The sequence below is a fragment of the Lolium rigidum genome, chromosome 7 (genome assembly GCF_022539505.1).
Source record: "Lolium rigidum isolate FL_2022 chromosome 7, APGP_CSIRO_Lrig_0.1, whole genome shotgun sequence".
Lineage (NCBI taxonomy): Eukaryota > Viridiplantae > Streptophyta > Magnoliopsida > Poales > Poaceae > Lolium > Lolium rigidum.
Genome location: NC_061514.1, coordinates 296,636,285 through 296,657,078, shown reverse-complemented (window position 1 = coordinate 296,657,078; position 20,794 = coordinate 296,636,285). Strand labels below are relative to the sequence as shown.

The 20,794-nt window shown below is 41.0% G+C and overlaps 1 protein-coding gene across 1 annotated transcript; it reads left to right on the top strand.

Moving 5' to 3' along the window:
- The first annotated feature begins 1,873 nt into the window (after window positions 1–1,873).
- Window positions 1,874–20,371, top strand: LOC124673028. The gene is made up of 22 exons (XM_047209163.1): window positions 1,874–2,709; window positions 3,894–4,009; window positions 5,051–5,259; window positions 7,545–7,664; window positions 8,754–8,882; window positions 9,002–9,127; window positions 10,389–10,444; window positions 10,527–10,626; window positions 11,239–11,356; window positions 11,448–11,657; window positions 11,963–12,287; window positions 13,022–13,115; window positions 14,747–14,855; window positions 14,949–15,217; window positions 15,734–15,861; window positions 17,027–17,261; window positions 17,654–17,842; window positions 18,441–18,724; window positions 18,802–19,009; window positions 19,106–19,345; window positions 19,599–19,681; window positions 19,764–20,371. Exons 1-22 carry the CDS (start codon window positions 1,874–1,876, stop codon window positions 19,921–19,923), a joined length of 4,344 nt encoding a protein of 1,447 aa, XP_047065119.1. The 3' UTR covers window positions 19,924–20,371.
- Window positions 20,372–20,794: the final 423 nt, after the last annotated feature.

Here is a 20,794-nt window from a genome sequence, read left to right as displayed (position 1 = left end):
AGTTGTGACTTTTGTGATTTTTCTTAGCGTGAAGTTTAATGCGTTTGTGTTGTGCATGTACTGAAACTTTTTATTTTGGGGTGAGTGTTTTGCTGTACTAATGAGCATCTGGTGCTTCCTAGCCAACGTTTACTTGTTGCTGATTTTCAACCAAATGAAAAGAACTATTTTTTATATATTGAACTGATTATTGTTCATACAAATATAAGATGGTCTCATCCACGTATACCCTAATGGAGTAGGTTCTAGGCCGGTCCTACCATTCTATCTAACAAGTGTGGATTAGCATAATGTCATGGGTTAACTAACTTCATTGACCAAATTGTTTTTCATCATCACAACTACTTATTTTTCAATTAAAAGAAGCTAAACACTTTTTTTTTAACTTTCTCTTTCCTTCCACGTTAATATTTTTTGTTACGTGTCACTCTTAAGATATCACTATTGCGCTTGTCCTTAAAGATCCATAATTAGCGGAAAAACGATAGATAAGATAGTTGACCCGCTCCCGCGTGAAGTAACTAGTTATCAAAAATGATTATTAGGAAGTTATCAAGGTATCGAGCTAACACGGTGATTACATTGTTACCAAGGTGTTGTGTAACTAGTCACCAATAATACATAATGATGGAAACAAGATGCTGATAGTGTTGACTGAGATATATGGGCTCAACCCCAAACGTGCACCCCGCATATTCCAACAGCTCACAATTAAGGGGAACATAGACACAATGGTCATATCGACGTCTAAGAACATAGATGAAGCGTGAGGAAATAAAAATAATGTTAAAAAAGAGGCAAAAAAGAATACACGGCCGCACTTACATCAAAACCCTAATAGAAGCAGAAAAAGTTTGGATAAATGAGTTATGACTACTAGGTTGCTTCCACGAAACTTGAATGGTAAAGGAGGAAATCCCACACCGTTGTTCTCCTCGTCCGGGCGTATCTTTTGTATCCTTGTGGAGCCATGGGTTTGGCGCTTGCTAGACTATTTCAGCCAACTACGACATCGAGAATACAATATCGCATGTGTATATCCCACTATTTTTTAGAAGATAATATGCTGTCACCTGGATTAGGTCTACAATACCTAAGGAGCATGATTGTCTCGCCGTGCCACCCTGTCCACCTTCGTCCGAGGCCCCATCTCTCTACATCTCTCCCGCCATCGACCGGAGGCACATCCTCCCTTCTCACGACAGAGTAAGGGGAGTCAGCAAACCCTCGCCCATTTGCGGAAGTCGAAGAGGAGATAAATTACTTTTTATCTCTCTAAATATTCAACAGAGGGATCAAAAACACATCCCTAATTTTTTTCCGTACTAGAAAAAGCATGTCTCACTCACACATTACCATTTACAAGCTGATTATGTTTCAAAATCGCAGATAAACTCAAGGAGAGGGAGATGAAGAAGAGGAAGAGGGGGAGCAGGAGAGGTGAAAATGACGGCGTGGTACCCGGTTGAATAAACTACTGCACAGTAACTGTCAGTGTGGACTAATTTCGCTTTGCTTACGACCCGCCCGCCCGCACGCCCGACAAATCAGTACAGCTGGCCTTTCTCTCTCCTCCGCGTACTCCAGTCACCGCCGCCGCCGCCGCCTCGCCGAGCACCACACTCCGCTTCGTCGCCATCTCCCCCTCCCTCCCCGTCCTCGTGCGCGCGCTCGCTCGCCCTAGGGTTTATAGATCCCACCTCTCGCACTCCCCAATCCAGATCCATCTTCGCCCACAGCCGCCGCCGCCACCCGTGCCAATCGGAGCCGCTAACTGCTCGCCCGCTCCGGTGCTCGGACCACTTCTCCCCCGTAGAAACCGCGTCGCTGAACCATGATTCTGGTCCGGCAGTGATCGGCGGCGGCCGTGACGATGCCGACGGGGCGCCTTGCCTGCTGGGCCGTGCTGCTCACGGCGGCGGGCCTGTTTGCCCGCGGCCTCCCCGCGTCGGCGGCGCCGCGGCCCGAGGACCGCTTCGGTGGGCAGGCCCCTTCCGAGCTTGGCGTCTACGGCGCCTCCAGCGGGGATGCGGAGGCGGTGCTGCACGGGGACGACCTCCCCTGCGGGAGCCCCTCGGCGACCACCCACACCTGCGCCGACCTGAACGGCACGGGGTCCCTCGACGCGACCTGCTCCCTCACCACCACCACCACCCTCTCCGCCCCCGCCTGCCTCTACGGCGCCGGGAGCGTCTCCATCGGCCCGGGCGTCACCATCGCCTGCCCACTCCCCGGCTGCTCCCTCGCGTTCAACGTCTCGGGCAGCATCGCCGTGGGCGCGCGCGCGCAGGTGGTGGCGGGCACGGTCAGCCTCTACGCCAGCAACGTCTCGCTGGGGGCCGGCTCGGCCGTCAACACCACGGGCCTCGCAGGGGAGCCCCCGCCGCAGACGTCCGGGACGCCGCACAGCCTCGAGGGGGCCGGCGGCGGGCACGGCGGCCGCGGCGCGTCCTGCAAGGTCTCCAATGACACCAACTGGGGAGGGGATGTGTACGCGTGGGTCTACTTGGATAGCCCGTGGAGCTACGGGAGCAAGGGGGGCAGCTTCTCGGCCGATGAGGACCTCGGAGGGGACGGTGGGGGGCGTGTCCTGCTCAGGGCCAGCGAGATTCTCAGTGTGGATGGAGATGTGCTTGCTGAAGGAGGGGTCGGTGGTCTCAGAGGGGGTGGCGGCTCCGGCGGGAGCATTATGGTCCAAGCTTACAAGCTGTAAGATCTTCATCTCGAGTCGTTTCAAATTTATTACTAGTATACCTGTTTTCAATGCGATTTATGTTACCAATGTGAAATCATTGGATACAAGGATCCCAGTCCTCTTTGATATTCTGCTAGTATGTTATTTCCTCGCATTATTCCATGGAAATTAGCCACTACGGACGATTACTATGTAGATAAATAAATGTACATACAATCTGTGTAAATATGCTCATGACTTGATTATTCCCCGTGCACGTAAGATGTCATGCTAGATAAGAAACTTTTTAGATAATAATTTCATTAGTTTCCATGCCATTCTGCTTCATAAGACACTGGGTGGATCTGCATTATTCAGGATCAAGTTGAAAACCCTTATTTCATGGAAAATAGAGAATAGCAGATAAGGATCAAGAGTTTATGTGACTTACTCTGGTTGTACCGTGGTGCTACAATTTGAGTGCGATTGCTGGGTTGAGTTGCAAATCAGTGACTTGCTGTTCGGTACATTGCCATTCATCATGCTACCCTATACACAAATTATCTTTCTCAAGAAAATACTCTTCAAGGATCCATTTATGAGCTGTGACATGGCTACGTGTTGTCAGATTTACGATGCTCTAGTGCGACACCAATGGTGCAGTCTGTACATAGCCTGTTATGATCCTTAATAGTTTAGCTTCCCAACAGTACGTCCAAATCTTTGCAGAACCCAAATCCCATTGAAATCCAACCGACATTATCGCTGATCCAAGATTTGATATCAGTCCTGTTATTATTTATAATAACCTACTTCTGATGTTGACCAACTCTGTACACATCTGCTCCTATCTGCATACGTCACCTTCTACATGCATGGTAGCTGCCTGAAGCCTCCACCATGCTCCTTCCTTCACCTCCTTCCACCTCCAGCCATGTGAACATGCACATAAGCTTACCAAAGGTGTCGCTGATGTTGCTCAGCGCAACAAACTTGCTGTGGCTTTCTAATTGATTTGATAGACCTAGGTATTTGATTATTGAGGATCACCTGATTAGTTACTATTTTATTATCATATGCAAATATTAATTTTTGTAAGATCAGAAAACATTTTCCCCATAAGATTATTACTAAATCAAAGTAGCAATCTTCATACTTGCATTGTATGCTTTCTGTGGCGACCTTGAGATACAATGTTCCTTGTTGTATAACATTCTAGATATGGAAATGGTACAATAAGTGCTTCTGGTGGTAATGGATGGGGCGGAGGCGGTGGTGGGAGGATATCTCTAGAATCTTACAGCATTCAACAAGATTTGGAAATTATAGTTCATGGTGAGTATTTTCTTGATGTGGCAAGTTATTGCACACAAAGTGCAATATATATTTATTTCTGGTTACTGTTGAATACTGTGTGGTGTCATGTATTGGTTCTCTGGCTAGTTGGTAACTGTACAAAATGCGTTAAGGGTGTGACATGCAGGTTTAAACGCATGTAGAGATAGCTTAATTAATGCACTATGTTGACTTAGTTGATGTGCAAAAACACTTTGGACTTTTCATTGCTCGTGAGTTGTGAGGTTTTTATATGTTTAGATATTGCATGATGGTCTTAAAGCTAATAGCCATAGTATGCATTGTACCTGTTTGGATGTTAAACTTATGAAGCCTTGTTATGGACTGTCTTGCGTAAAGTACCACTCTGCTCTTGTTTGCAAACATCATTTTTTTTTATATCTCACTGGTTTCTCTGGATCGAACAACTGCTAAATATCAATAACAAAATTATCGAGAGCAAGATATCAATTAATATTGAGCATCAGAACCTCAGAGATGTTGCCTGTTATATTGAAGTATGTGCATTTATGTCACAATATGTGTATTACCACATGTTCTGTGGTATAGCAATTAGTGTGAAAAAGGCACACACAAAAAGTTAGACAAAAAGACAGAAAATCGGATATTGGGACTCATAAACCTCTTCTGCAAGTGAACAGATAATTAGCCCTGGTCATTGTAACTTGTAAGCTGGCAAATCTTAGAGAACCCTAGTTTTAAATCAGCTAAAATGTTGCTCGCCCTTTATTTGCCTAAATTTTAGCTAGACATTTTTTAATGGTTCAATTAGACATTCCATACAAATATTAATCTAAATCTGGATTGTCCTACATCGTCAAATTCACCAGTTTAGGTCTTTCTGTGGCTGTGTACCTCGATTTATACTATCACTATTATGTCTCTTATCCATCCAGAGTGTTGAATATTGACGCATTTGTTTCTGGTATATACATGCGCTTTTTAGCTTCAGAACTTCTTAGTAACGCAATCCATTCCTCTTTTGTTGTATTCCAATGGCAAACTTTTCATATCCATCAGGTGGACAGAGTTTTGGGTGCCCTGAGAATGCAGGTGCAGCAGGTACAATATATGATACATCATTGGAGACTCTAAAGGTCAGCAATGGAAACTTCACCACGCACACGGAAACTCCATTACTGGGTTTCTCAGTGACCAAACTTTGGTCGAATGTGCTTGTGGAGAGCAATGCAAAGGTGTTGGTTCCCTTGCTGTGGTCCAGAGTACAGGTTTGAATACTATGACCCACCCACTAGCATCACGTTCATGATTTCTTCATTAATCAATAATTTCTATGCCTTCGTGCGACTAATTTCTGAGGTTATCTTGTGTTGTATATGTATATTTTTGGGCAAAGATACTGTACCTGTATAACCACAACCACTATTCCACTTTTCTTAATATTTCTTCTTTTAGTATTTGATTCTACACCACACTAAGGACCTGTTTGGAAGTCTTCCACTCCGTGGAAATTCACGGAGCTCGTAGAGCTGGACTTTAGCGACTCCCTACAAATGAACGGTAGCTCCGTCCGCTCCGGAAGTGCTGTGTAGGAGCGGAGGACTTCTGAACAGGTCCTAATTTGCAGTTTCTTCTGTAAATATATTTTCAATAATAACTATTCGCAAATATTGACACGGCAAATTGGTATATGATGTGTTAATAATGGCACTAAGGGTACTAGGACCCCTCACACATTGTTAAGAAGGCAATACTGCTTTATTCGCTAGGCGAAATAAATCAATGAGGTTTAATTCTCACAGGGGTCGAATCTAGGTTGGCAAGGAGACACCACCTCCCTACACCCTGGGCTATTGTCTAGTATTTCAAATTTATATCTTATTGTTCTCAACAAGCTAATGTGACTGTAAAGTGGTGTTAGATATTTGGACTAGGTTTTGACATGAGCTGTTGAAGAGTAGCACTTCTTGAACTTCCTTGTCATGTCCCTATGTTCTCAGTCACACTTATAGGATTTGACCATCAAAGGGTCCAAACAATGTGGTCAAGTGACATCCGGTGATGAATATGCTAAATATGGAGGTGATCGGTTATAGGAGATTTTCCCGCGCATGTTGCCAGCTTGCTACTAGAGTTTCTCGTTGCGCTGCCCGCCCTGTGCCCGTGCCTTGCAATCGCATCATCGTTGAGAGTAGTGTCTCAGACTCTCTTAGCTCATGTGAAAACAATGTGGGCAAGTGACATCCGGTGATGAATATGTTAAATATGGAGGTGATCTGTTATAGGAGATTTTCCCGCGCATGTTGCCAGCTTGTTACTAGAGTTTCTCGTTGCGCTGCCCGCCCTGTGCCCGTGCCTTGCAATCGCGTCATCGTTGAGAGTAGTATCTCAGACTCTCTTAGCTTGACTTGGCTAGCTTGGCTGCCTGGTGCCCTAGTATTTCTTATATGGAATGAACCGAAAACCCACCAACACAACTTAGCCACTCTATTTACTTACCTTCAGGTCAATTAAAATCCCAGTACTCGGTCAACTTATTATCTGAGCTAGCGCTTTGCAATGCTACTGCTGCACCATGGGTTCCTTGCGACGAAGAAAAGTTTGGCGGTGCTCGTTGTACCAGCATGGGAGCCTGGGAGGGTACAAAGCCCCTGCTGGCTTATTATAGTATTCTTAAAAATCATACGAACAAAGAAAGCCTATTTTAGGAGTCCGCCATATCAAGGGAAAGGGAGATCAGGCTTGGCCTTCGCTTTGCTTATTCATCTTTCTTTCTTTGCTTTTGAATGACTTGATGGGTCTGGATAATAACAAGAAGAGTCAAGGTAGCGAAAGTTGCTATACTCTAGTAGCTGGAGTGGCATGAATGGCCGAGATTCGAGCGGGATATTCATCACACACCCCAACAAGTTCAGACGATGGTTTACAGGGTGTTGAGTCACTATCTTCCTAAAACACAATCCACACGAGCATGGTATGCAGACAACCAATCCATACCAGCATCCAAATATAGAAAGTCTAAAACTATTAGATCCAACTTCATTTCCTGATCTGCTCTCGTAATAACACAGTCCTTTAATACTAGCTTTGTAAGCAAGGAATCTCCCATTGGAGTAGCTACTAAAAGACTTACATGTTCCCCTAGCTCCATCACTGTCAGTCTGTCCCGCACTGGCATGCAATAGAGTGTCAACACTCACTGTTTGTAACATTGATTCCCACATTTCTTGTAAATCTAAGTTTTGGCTAAATTGTTTAATTTATTTGTTGGTCATAACATTTCTATTAACATGGGACACTAAATAATTCGTAGTAGGATATATATTCTTTGTGGACCTGAGCAAGCAATGAAGTCTATGCATATCATACATGTTCAAATTTTTCATTGCGCTCCTTTCGAAATCTGTTTCAATGGGATTCCATGCCCTTTATATCTGTTGTGCTTTCCTTCTCTTTACCTGCTGATTGTTGTTATTTGACACCTTCCTATTTCTATCTCCATTTGCATTATTATATTAACTATTTTTATTTTCTCCTATTTTCTATTTATCAGGTGACTGGGCAAATAAGGCTACTTAGTAACGGTAGCATCTGCTTTGGGTTATCTGACAATCCAATATCAGAGTTTGAGCTGGTTGCGGAAGAGCTTCTAATGAGTGACTCTGTTATAAAGGTATGCCTTATTGTATACATATCTTTTGTTGATGGTCATAAATAATTATTCATATGCATCACATAGTAATCAGTTCATCTATAGCAAATTATGTATTTGTGTGCTGAAGGTCTCTCCTTGGCTTTGAAATGATCGAGAGTTTTCCTTAGGCACCAACTTAAAGGATGGGTTGGTGCACTATAAATTATTTCAAAGAAGAGTCTTACTATGTTTAATTGTTTATAGAATTCAAGGCTTCCAAGGCAATTGTGCACCAGTATTTCTTAAAAAAAATCACTAATTTGTTTGCGAGGAATTATGACAAAATAAAGTGCATGTATATTTTTTTTTGGAGCAACGGGCATGAGTACGTCGGTGGGGAGTGCTTTAATGCCTGCAAATTTCAGTGCCCTATGACACAACTAGGAATTTTCATCTGTAAATTTCACCCACCGAGCTGCACCATGCTGTATGTAGTAAATATGTTGAGTATTAAGCTGATGTGATTACCCTCTTGAATATCTAATCTTCCGCCCAGGTGAGTTTGATATTGCTCTACCAACTGTGTGCAACAACTACATTACCAGCTGCTCAACTACGTGATATATTTGCTCCAAACTTGAGGCCTTAATCTGTCAGACATGAAAATTAACAATATTCCAACATGTGATCTGCCATGGCTTCTTTACATGGCTCTGAAACATGCAGGAGAAGTATTGGGGAACTGTCATGCGTCCAACACTTGTAGACATGAAAGCGTTATATTCAACTGAAAGATGAGAACCAACTTCTTGATGGGGTGGTGTTGTGGGGGCAATGACTCCACCCTCCGGGGTTCAGATCCTGGTGCTCACATTTAAACACGCTTAGGTGTGTGTTCAGTAGGAATTTAGTGAAATTCGCCGAATTATGCCTGGTTTCCGTTATTCAGCATGTGATTAGAGGATGGGCTCGTTTGTGTGTGCGCGTGTGGTGCACGCGCGTGTCTTGTAATTGCAAACAGGATTCAGTAGGAAGACACTGATGTACTAAATGTACTGTATGGTTACTTCATTATAATATCCTTTATGATCATGTTATGCAAGCCCTGACTTGCTCCTGTTATTGAAGGTGTATGGTGCTTTCAGAATGTACGTGAAGGTGCTCTTAATGTGGGATTCAAAGATTCAGATAGATGGTGGGGCTAAGGATGTTGTTCTTACATCTATGCTTGAGGCAAGAAACCTTGTTGTACTCAAGGTATGTTTGTTTGAGAAACTTACTGGCAAAATGTTCTTTTTGTGTTTGTTTGAAAGACTTACTGGCAAAAAGTTCTTTTCGTAGTACTGCAAGTTCAGTTTTCTATGTTGTTCTGACAGCATGGATCAGTGATATCTTCAAATGCTGCTCTGGGAGTCTATGGACAAGGTCTTCTTAACTTGAGTGGTCCTGGAGATGAAATCAAAGCGCGGCAACTGTTTCTATCTTTGTTTTACAACATTGAAGTAAGATTATAATATAAACACTACCTATTCAGTTTTTGTGCAATGAAGTACTGGTACTTATGTAAATACTATACCCTTCCCCAGTTCCCCCTCCCTGGTTTAGTATTGCCTTCTCCAGGCAGAAACATGGTATAATATATACAACATTATGTAGGACACTTCACTTATCTGTATTCTCCAATTTGAAATTTTTTGAAGGTCATATAACTTGTATAATGAATACTTGTTTTTGCGAAGATTGTATAATGAATACTTGACTGTACTGCACGCGGCTCAGCAATAGAGTGGAGGATCTGATGATCTGTTTATGACTTGATTTAGTTTTTTTTAAACTTAGTTGGAACTTAGTTAAGCCCTGTTTGTTTGAATGTAAGCTTGAGCTTCTCACTTGTATAGTCTTTTGAACTTGGGCCCTCTCGAGGATTTGGGGAGTTTACAACAAACTTGATACGAAAGGAATTTTTGGACTTCTAGTATGTAAGCCTTGAAACCTGATTTATGGAAGAAACCTAAGCTGGCCCCACCACGACACAAACCCATAAAATGGTCAATGCTTGCCTTGTTGAGCTTCATGGCCAGAATCAAGACCAGAGTTCTCAAACCCAAGTAACTTGAAAACACCGAGGTCCGAGGATCTGTTGTCCATGCTAGTGGGAAGAGAATTGTAACATGTGAAGGCCTGGAATTGTCTCCTTGCTGGAGACAAAGTTTATTTGTTTGTAGCTTCTGATTGTGGCCTCCTTGCTGGTGACAATGTTTATTTGTATGACAGTCTGCATAATTTCATATACAAAGCACTGCAACTATTTCACCATGGAAACAAAAGCAGTGATACTATTTTATAGGTTCGCATTCCTAATTACTGCCTATGCCATTTATAGGAAGAGTGTTGGTTGGTTAATGACGTTATGTTCTTTTTTAGGGTATCTTCTGTTCTTATTATTCATGCTGCTTGTCAGCTTTCAGCATTATAGATATCTTGGGAAGCACTGTCGTTTCCTAGTGTTTGCGTACCTTGTTTGAACCACTTGCATAGTTGTATTGATCTCCTGATCCAATTATTATTTGGGATGCTCTGGAAACAAGTAAATCCACTTTCCGTGGTTCTTTCTTAATCCTGTGCAACTGCATTTCTTGTTTTTCCTTTTGCCTTGCTTAGTGTTCAGCTGGTCCATATTATCAGCCGAACTAACATGTGTGCTTTAACATTTATTCTGCGTGTTGCAACTTGTGATGACAACTTCTCTTGATGTATGAGCAGGTCGGTCCTGGCTCCCTTGTCCAGGCTCCTATAGATGAGGATGTTCAAAGCACCTTGTGAGTTCTGATGTTTCAATGTAAATTAATGATCTTTAGTTGCTTCTAAGCAATGCTGTGGATTGACATCTTTTGATATCAGGGATGCACTTTCGGTCTGTGAAAGTAAAACATGCCCTACTGAGTTAATCGCACCCCCTGATGATTGCCATGTTAACAGCTCCTTGTCCTTTACAATCCAAGTAAGAATTGTTTGCTGTGACATTCTCTTCTGATGGAAACTCCAAATTTTCACTATCTTGTAGATCTTCTATATAAGAAAGAGCTTTTGGCAAGGAAGCATGACGACACCTTTTAGTTACGTTTGTGCCTTTGCATAATCATTCCTAGATGTGTCTGAAAGCTTTGCCTGTTGAAATGTGTTGTATACCATATTACCACGTCAAATTTGATACATGCACTCCAACCTTCACTATCATTCAGTAGAGATTGCATTGCACTGCATTTTTTTTTATGCAACACTGACTCGACCGCCAGAATGCAAAACATGCAGATCTGTAAACCTGTATGGTTTCATAGATTATACCTAACCCAGGTCAACAAACATATCAAATGGATAGACAAGAGGAAACCACCTCTTGTTAGTAACATGGTGAGGGTGGTAAACAATACACCTTCATGTTACCACAGACCCAAGAAATATTCCATCCTGCAAACAGAAATAACACTATGTTTATACTTTTTTCATAGCTGTGTTTGTGGTTTTATTTTTTATTTTTTTGGATCTGGCTATATTGCAGTTTCGAGTACAAGTTTTGTTGTAGCTTTCCTTGTAAGATATTCACGTTTTGCAGATTTGCCGTGTTGAAGACATAACTGTTGGTGGCATAGTCAGGGGGAGTATAATTCACATTCATCGAGCAAGAACCGTGACTGTTACAAATGATGGTGCAATAAGTGCCTCAGAGTTAGGTGATTCAGTGTTTCGTTTTGTGATCAGTAAAGAACTGGAATATCTTTTATCAATGTTGTAACTCTGTTCACTCAGCGGATCCTCTTATAGGTTGTATGGAAGGAATTGGTAGAGGAACATTCCTTAAGTATGGAGCTGGTGGTGGTGCTGGTCATGGAGGCCAGGGTGGTGTAGGGATTTACAATGGAATGATAAGTGAAGGAGGTCAACAATATGGCAATTCCTATCTTCCATGTGAGCTAGGAAGTGGTAGCGGTTCTGTTGAGTCAGCTGACCACAGTACTGGCGGGGGATTAATAGGTCTGTACTATTTTATGTGGTCTTGACGTTGATCCACTATGAGATTTATACCATGCTGAAGATAGGCCTGTATATGGGTTTCCTTTTGTTTTTCTTGAAGCTCGTTAATAGCATTATACGAGTTAAGTGTCAGCATATTTTTATTCCGTGCTTGACATGCATAGCGCTGCACAATGGAAGCATATTCTACCAACTCTGACTTAGCAAACCTTTCTTTTTCAGTTTTCTTCTGGAAATAAGTATGTTTACTTTGTGAAGCTTTTGATACAACTTTTCTTTTCAATTCTGTCAATTTCCTTATGCAGTCATTGGGTCCACGAAATGGCCACTTGCAAGATTGTCAATATATGGATCTGTGAGCTCTAATGGTGAAAGCAATAGAGGCATAACTGGAGAATCCAATGGGACCTTTAAAGGTGGCATTGGTGGTGGTTCTGGAGGAACAATCCTTTTTTTTCTTCAATGGCTTCTGGTAGAGAAAAATTCAGCATTGTCAGCATCTGGTGGCGAAGGAGGCATACATGGCGGAGGTGGCGGTGGCGGTGGCAGGATACACTTTCACTGGTCAAATATTGCTACTGGAGATGAATTTGTTCAGATTGCTTCTATCAATGGTACAATTGAATCAAGGTATGCAATCATGTACTCCCTCTGTTCACAATATAAGACGTTTTAGACATTTCAAAGTGAGCTAGATACACATCATAATGAGTGATTCTGCACACTAAAAATAGACTAGATACATATCAAAATAGATAAATCTTCTAAACTCATGTTCAAAGAAACTTTCATGATTTCTGCATGGTCCATCTGGAAGGAACGCAATGCCTTCTTTTCCAGGGAATTACGCCGGACACTAGCTCTTGGAAGGCTAGATTTTGCACTGCCTTTGGGCTTCTAGTTCATAGAACCAAAGAGGAACTACATAGTTTCATAAACTCCTTGATCACATCTCTATAGCTCTTCCACACACAATGGAATTATGTACTAAGCTGGTGTTTATATGAAATATAGAAAGCAGTAGGGGCCTTCCCTACTGTCCAAAGGTTAAAAAAAAGATAAATCTACAAAAAACTAAAACATCTTATATTAGTGAACGGAGGGAGTAGTAAAAGCCAATGACAATTACAGACGAGGTTGCGTCTTTGTACATATACTTCTCTCTCTAAAGCATGGTTAAAAAAGCGCGCCTATAGATAGAAGTATATGTACAACCAAGCATGAAATGCAATGACTACTATCTGTGTGACCTACACGGGATAAATCTATAGCATTTATTTTTCATGGAACTTCATTTTTGCACTGCCTTGAGCCTTGATTTGTTTAGTTAAGTGCTAACCTCCAATTGCTGTTCTATTCTGTAGTGGAGGAACTGGTAATGACGATGGGCATTTTGGAGAAAATGGAACAGTAACAGGAAAGGAGTGCCCGGTAGGACTATATGGAACCTTTTGTGATGTAAGAGCACTAAACTCACCATGTTCATCCAGCTTTCATAGATAAAACTTCTGAGCTGTTGGCTGGTATTGGTAACTTGAGCCTTGATTTGTTTAGTTAAGTGCTATCTAGTATTCATCTTGATGCATATATTAGTTTATTTTACCTGTTTTTTTTTCTAGTGCATGTGAAGTCTTTGCATCTATTTCCGTTAAATAGTATAGTGAACTCAAGAATATTTTCATCAAAGGGAAAAGAAAAAGAAGAGGTAGGGCCGTATGGTGTAGGGTGGACACTGGACAGAACATTTCAGCCCCAGGACGCAGCACAAAACTAAGTCTATCTCCCAAAGTCGTTCAATCTTCTTTCTAGAAAGCCGTAAAAGCTTTGTAAATCTTTTCATTAAGAAAAAAGGGTAAGGTTTTTAGTGACAAGAACATCTGAAGGCTAATTTAGCTGTGTTGAGCAACATTACTGCAAAGCAAGCCAAAGGAAGAACTTGCACCCGAGACATGCATTGGCTTCCCATGGGGATTTGTGACACCAAAGGACAGTTCACCCAGTGAAGGGTTTGTAGGTACCAGGTAGATTGTGCCGAGTAGAGGGAGCTGCTATATCCTTATACTAATTGATCAGTGAGACACACAGGTAACTTTTGTGGCCCAGGCATTTATTTCCAGTTCCAGTTCTGGTCTTAATAATCCGTTCAGTTCACCAAATTGGACTGTCCACGAAGATAGGAGGTTAAGATGCTTATACTGCCTCTGTTTTTTACTACCCTGCGTTCTGGGTTTAGTCGAAGTAAAACTTTATAAAGTTTGACCAAAATATCTGAAAAAATATCGACATCTATAATACCAAATGCATATAATATGAAAAATATATTCTATGATTATTCAAATAATATTCATTTTACATTTTAAATGTTGATATATTTTCATATATATTGATTCAACTTTATAAAGTTCGACTTAACCTAGAACACATGATAATTATAAACGGAGTGAGTATGTTATTGTTCATTATCTTTAGCAGTATTAAATGGCCAACTGTTCATTGATCAAAAGTAAACAATCCATAAGCAATAGTTTACATGGCATGTTAGAAAAAACAGTTGGACATGTGTCTGGTTATTCTCCCTGTTTATCTTAAGTTTATGATATGTGGTACGGAGTAGCTGGACCACCCTCACTTGCACTGTTACACATGCTCTGTACTGGACTTTGAAGGATTGAAGTGTCTTAAGATTTTTGTCTGTACTTATAAACTAATATGAGTACATAGTTTTGACATGGTGAATACTGTGCAACCAAATAATCCTCTGCCCTGCCTCTAGTATAGGTCACTGAGGGACCCACGCGGTTAACATTTTTAAATTTTTGACCATTAATTGCAAAGTACTTCCAAAATAAGAAAAACCTCAAGTCAATTTTTTTTCGAGAAAAAGCGAACAAGTCTCCTAAGAGGTGTTAAAACAAAAGGAGTTTCCTAGTGTACATCCCAGCTTGTCGGCAACACGGCTCTCAGGCCAAGTGCTCCAGCCTGTGCCCACAAGGCGGCTTCCTCCTTCAAATGCATTATGCTGTCTAACACTATCAAATGACATTTCATTAGTTCGTTCGAAACTATTGACTGACTATAACTATTTCCAGGAATGCCCAGTTGGCACATATAAAAATGTTGTTGGGTCCAACTCATCTCTCTGTGCCCCTTGTTCTTTGAATGGTCTTCCAAACCGTGCTGACTTCATATATGTAAGAGGTAGGTCTCTGGACTTGCGTTGTCTTTCTGAAATTATGTTCAATCTTCTCCACTTTGCATGGAAGAAACTAAGCACTAACTTTGACTTGCTAGGTGGTGTTACCCAGCCATCCTGCCCGTATAAGTGCATATCTGCTAAGTACAAGATGCCAAATTGTTACACACCACTTGAGGAACTAGTATATACTTTTGGGGGTCCTTGGTCTTTTGCAATTTTCCTATTCTTTACAATTATTCTTTTGGCAATCATCTTAACTGCTCTAAGAGTTAAGATTTGCGAGAGTGACATCACGTACCGGTCAACAAATGCAATCCACAATGATGCATATGCTTCTTCACCATTTTTGCTTTCACTGGCTGAGGTATATAGTCCATTTCATACATTATAATCTTTTTTTTTGAACAGATACATTATAATCTTATGTAGTCATCTAGGGCAACTGTAAAGAATACTAGATCTAGGACATTGAGCAAATTAGTCACATGCACTTGCACACTTACTAAACATGTCTTTCTAAAAAAAGAAGATTGAAATAATTATATGTGCTTTATGTGACCATCATTGTATCATCCTGGTGTCTTTACAATCGATGAAATCACAGAAACTTGACTTCTAACGCAGAATAACTGTTGAGAAGGAAGGGATAATTTCCTGGTTCCATCGTGAGAATATTATTCACTGTATTACTACTGTCTTCCTCAACATACACAAACATCAGTTTTAATAGATCAAAGGCCAAAGGCTTATTATGTGATTTGACGAACAACTGTAAAAGAGTTGAGGACAATTAACTCTATAAATGATAAATTACTTGGACATTAGTAGTACAATTTGTTGAGGAATCTTGCTTTTTTTGTTTGTTTGTGCTGATAAATAGGTACCTGGGGCCAGCAGGGCAGAAGAAACACAAAGCCATGTACACAGAATATACTTCATGGGGCCTAACACATTCCGAGAACCGTGGCATCTTCCTTACTCACCTCCTGACGCTATAATTGGAATTGTGTAAGGCTTTTCACCTTATGATTCTATGATACTCACTTTGTTCCAATGAATAAGGCATATATATTTAGTCACAAGTTAACATCTCCAAGTTTGACCAATGTTAGGTATAAAAATATGAACATTTACGATAACAAATCAGTATCAATAGATTCACCCAAGATATATTTTCATGATGTATTACTTAATATTGTAGATGTTCACATTTTCTTCTATATATTTGGTTAAATTTAGTAAGCATTGACATTGGAACGGAGGTAGGTAGTAACATAATCACTGATACGTCTGCTTTCATTCATCACAAAAGCTATTAGATTTTAGAGCGTAAAAATATATCATCAGTTCTAAATTTTTCGACATGTCACTGATGTTCTACCAGAAAAGATTGCACGTGTTGTTTGTTAACCCATTTTGTGTAACCCTTCCTCTAACTTACTGTTAATTCTTTAAATTGGAGCTTGGATGTCCCTGTAGCTTGGGTCCTAGTATCAATAGGTACACAGCTGCTACATTTTTTTAATAAAACCAAAAAAGCGGCTTCAGTGTAAAAATGGTTTATGTTAAAATCAAGACTCAAAGAACACTTTAGGGTCTAGCTTCGAATGATGGAATTTGCTGAAAACATTTGAACTGTTGTGTTCTAAATGGGAGCTTTAATTGAGATCCAAAGAACCCATTAGGGCCTTGCTCAATTGATATTTTCTGGGAATAGTTCAACTATTGTGATCTATTAATGGGAGGTACTACTTACCTGAATTGTGTTACAGTATATGCGGATTTCCCACCTTTTCATCAGTTCAGGCTTTTGGTTCTACTGGTTGGTGCATGAAACTTAACATGGTATCGGAACAGAGGATTGGGTTCAAGTCTCGGCTTTTGAAATTTAATAAGAAATTGCTTTTGCCCTCTTTCCGTCCACGAGGCCTCATAGAGTCACATGTGAGAGGGGGTGTTACATTGTATGTGGATTGCCCACCTTCTTTCCATCAGTTCGGGCTTTTGGTTATACTGGTTGGTGCATGAAACTTAGCAAATTGATCTTGCTGAAATATTGTTACTTATTTAATGGCGCATATGTCGCGAGAGAACAATGGTCAATGTTCCCGTGTATACTTCAATTATACATGTAACTCCTCACTGTAGGTGACAATACTGTCCTTTTACGCAGGTATGAAGATGCTTTTAACCGTTTTATCGATGAAATCAACTTGGTTGCAGCCTTTGAGTGGTGGGAAGGTTCCGTCCATAGTATTCTTTCAGTACTTGCATATCCTTGTGCCTGGTCTTGGAAACAATGGCGCAGAAGAAAGAAAAGTCATCGTCTTCAAGAATATGTTAAATCTGAATACGATCATTCATGTCTCCGCTCTTGCAGATCACGTGCTCTATATAAAGGCTTGAAGGTCAGTAACAGAATTTAGTCATGCCATTCAGTATTAAAACCAGCCATAATGATGTAAATGTTTATAAAATCAGAACTGGCTGGATGAAGCAGCATTGTTCAGTTCAGATAGGAAGTAAGTCGAGCTCAGCTGAGTTTCAGTATAATGGTAATACTAGAAATGTATCTTAATTTGTACCCAAACGTTACGAAATAGACCTGTAATTGGTGTTCAGAGATAGATTATTTCAGTTCATTAAAATACTCTTAGCACCTGATCGGAATGATAATGATCCTTGGTTCTTTAACCTGAAATTTGACTAGCAGCTTGTGAGGAATTGAGGGAAATTGGTTAATTATCGTTTGTTGCAGACCAATAGGTCCATTACACACCTAATTGGTTGAATTTAACAGGTTGGTTCTACACCAGACTTGATGGTTGCTTACATTGATTTCTTTCTGGGAGGTGATGAGAAACGACTTGACGTAACATCCACAATCCAAAAGAGGTTTCCCATGTGTTTAATTTTTGGTGGTGACGGGAGCTATATGTCCCCATACTACCTACACAGCGATGCATTGCTGTCGAATCTTCTTGGCCAGGTAATTTATTTACAACTTAATGGTGATGCCCAGGACATCTCAGTTTTGTCCCTTATGGATATGTTCCAGGTTTTCCGATCATGTTACTACTTACTACTACATCAGGAATAGGTAGTAGTCACATGTTTTCCAATTATGTTACTGCTTCATGAGGATATGCTTCAAGTTTTCCAATTATGTCACACGTTGTCCAAGTGAAAAATGTGCGAGTCGTTGATCAGGATATGGTTTTTGGCTGAAGTAATGCATATTATCGTTTAAATCTTTGTATAATTTGCCCCGAGGTTAGTGTACTTTTGACAATTTGCCGTAGTTGATATGCATCAACTCAGGCAAATTATCACATTAGCTATATGCCCCGAGGTTAGTGTACTTTCTAGGTACGGATGTGTCTACACACTAAAAACATGTCTAGATACAATCGTATCTAGACAAACTTGAGCAGCATTTTTTTTTTCAACGGAGGGAGTATTTGGTTTTGGCATTATATTCTAGTGTTTTTGAGCCTCAGGTGCTTATTATCATTTTATTTGTTATATATGATTATGAAATGCATTTCTTGTGTTAAACACTCCTAGTGTCTCTCTTATTTTGCCAGTACATATCTACTGCGATCTGGAACAGATTAGTTGCTGGCTTAAATGCTCAACTGAGGACAGTAAAGAAAGGCAGCATCCGGTCAACTTTGGAACCGGTCATTTCTTGGATTAATAGTCATGGGAATCCCCAACTTGAGCGACATGGTGTTCGAGTTGAGCTAGGGTGGTTTCAGACCACTGCTTCTGGTTATTACCAGCTAGGTATTGTTGTAGCGGTGAATGAACACTTCTATAAGAGCCAACACCATCATGAGCATGCCCCAGACTCTGGTGACCGTTCAAGGTAAACCAACTACAATAGCATGTCTTGGAAAAAATATTCCGATGCTGTGTAAAATAACTTTAATTTTAATTCTGCAGGAAAAAAATTGCAGTTCCAGTACAGAAATCCAAGCAGGCAAATCAGGAGCAGCCTTGCACAAGCTATGCTGTTTCAAGAAAGCGGTTGTCAGGCGGAGTGAATGGTGTGGTCATAAACGAAGAAACACTCAAGTCTCTGGACTGTAAAAGAGATTATCTCTTCCCTTTCTCGCTGCTGTTGCAAAATTGCAGGCCTATTGACTATGCGGTAAGTAACCACTGGACCGTTTCTATAATAAGCACATAGTTGGTCATGCCGTTACATGCCAATCACCTTAACAGTGGCCTTGCTTTGACATTTCAGGAAGCATTGCAGCTGCTTATCTGTATATTACTTGTTGGTGATTTTTCCATCACATTGCTTATGCTCGTACAATACTACTGGATATCCGTCGGGGCTTTCCTTGCTGTATTGCTTATTCCACCCCTTGCTTTGCTTTCTCCTTTCCTCGCTGGTCTGAATGCGCTTTTCAGTCGAGGACCAAAAAGATCTTCCGTGACCCGTATTTTTACACTTTGGAATATTACTTCTGTCATAAACATTGTAAGTCTTTTTTTTCCTTGAGCTCTTATATATCTTATTTCCTGAACAAAAAATATGTACTCCCTCCAGTTCAAAATAATTGCCCAAAAATGGATGTATATACATCCATTTTTGGGCAATTATTTCGAACCGTAGGGAGTATGTTATTTGTATTGCTATTGTTTTGAACTCCGTTGCAAGAGTTAATATCTATGTATCCATATAGAGATGATGTAACAGGCTCATCAGAGATGTATGTCTTATTTCGTTGCAGATTGTAGCAATCATCTGTGGTGCGTTGTACTCTGGGCTAACTTCTTTGGCGTCATCTTCAGCTCATGCATCAAGCACCAGAAGGTCAGATTCCTTATGTAATTGTGGTGATAGAATTTCAATCGAATTCCAGTACTGATCTGTTTGTTTTTTCGCGCGTCTGCAGCTTCAAAGTTAGGGATGACGATGAATGGTGGATACTACCCATCGTCCTGTTTCTTGTCAAGGCACTCCAGGCGGGACTGGTCAATTGGCATGTAGCAAATCTGGAGATCCAGGATTATTCCTTATTCAGCCCTGACCCGGATAGATTCTGGACAATGTAGTACCCGGTTGTGAGAGTGGCAGGTTCTCAACCACATGATGCTGACAAGCTGTCGTTTTGGGAGCTTTCTGGCATGGTGTAGATATGTCTGAAAAGTGGAATTTTGTTAGTCGGCGGTATCATGTACATTATCAACCGTTAGGATAGGGTTTGTGTTCTTGCGTGAACTAGATTTCTGTAGTTTCTAGGTTTAGTTTCGGCTAGGGATGAGTGGTGTACAGCAAGAAAACAGTGAAGTCAAGTAGCGAGATTGGCGCTGGAATGTTGTACATTTTGTAAGTAATAAGTAGTAATAGTGAACTCATCGGTTCATGTTTAGTATTTGTTTGGTGTGTTAGTTTATTTCTACCAGCGGGCTGTAAATGAGTTGTACAAATACATTACAACCAGCGCTAGGATGTGATAGTAATCCTGCTGAAACATCTTACAAGAACTTGGTGCACCCCTCATGCTTGGATCTGATAGTAATCCTGATGAAACATCTTAGAAGAACTTGGCGCAACAAATTGGCCCGCCCAACTCAGGAGAATTAATCCTATGTACTAATGAAATTTGGTGCAATAATAGCATATTTTAGGCTAGCTCTGCAGCTACCGTCATGGGTTGATGTCCCATTGGGTCACTTGGGCTGGATGTCCCCTTGGGCGTCCATCTTGCTTGGTTTGGATGTCCCTTTGGATGCCTATTTTGCCGCCCTTAAGTGGTTGATGCAGCGTTACCTAGGGATGAGAGGTTATGCCCGGTTGCACCTCGGCGGGCAGGGGCTCCTCCCATGGTGAGTGACTACATTGTTCATCAAGAGTCAAGGTGGAATGTTGAGAGAATTGAAGAATTCTTCTTGCCGATGGATTCTGAGATAATTCTGAATATCC

What these genes read in the sequence shown, in the direction of transcription:
- LOC124673028 (XM_047209163.1), top strand. Translation starts at nt 1,874, where the DNA reads ATGCCGACGGGGCGCCTTGCCTGCTGGGCCGTGCTGCTCACGGCGGCG. An exon ending in TGAGTGACTCTGTTATAAAG is followed by an intron (nt 7,665 to 8,753) that starts GTATGCCTTATT and finishes CTGTTATTGAAG; the next exon opens with GTGTATGGTGCTTTCAGAAT. An exon ending in GACGCTATAATTGGAATTGT is followed by an intron (nt 15,862 to 17,026) that starts GTAAGGCTTTTC and finishes CCTTTTACGCAG; the next exon opens with GTATGAAGATGCTTTTAACC.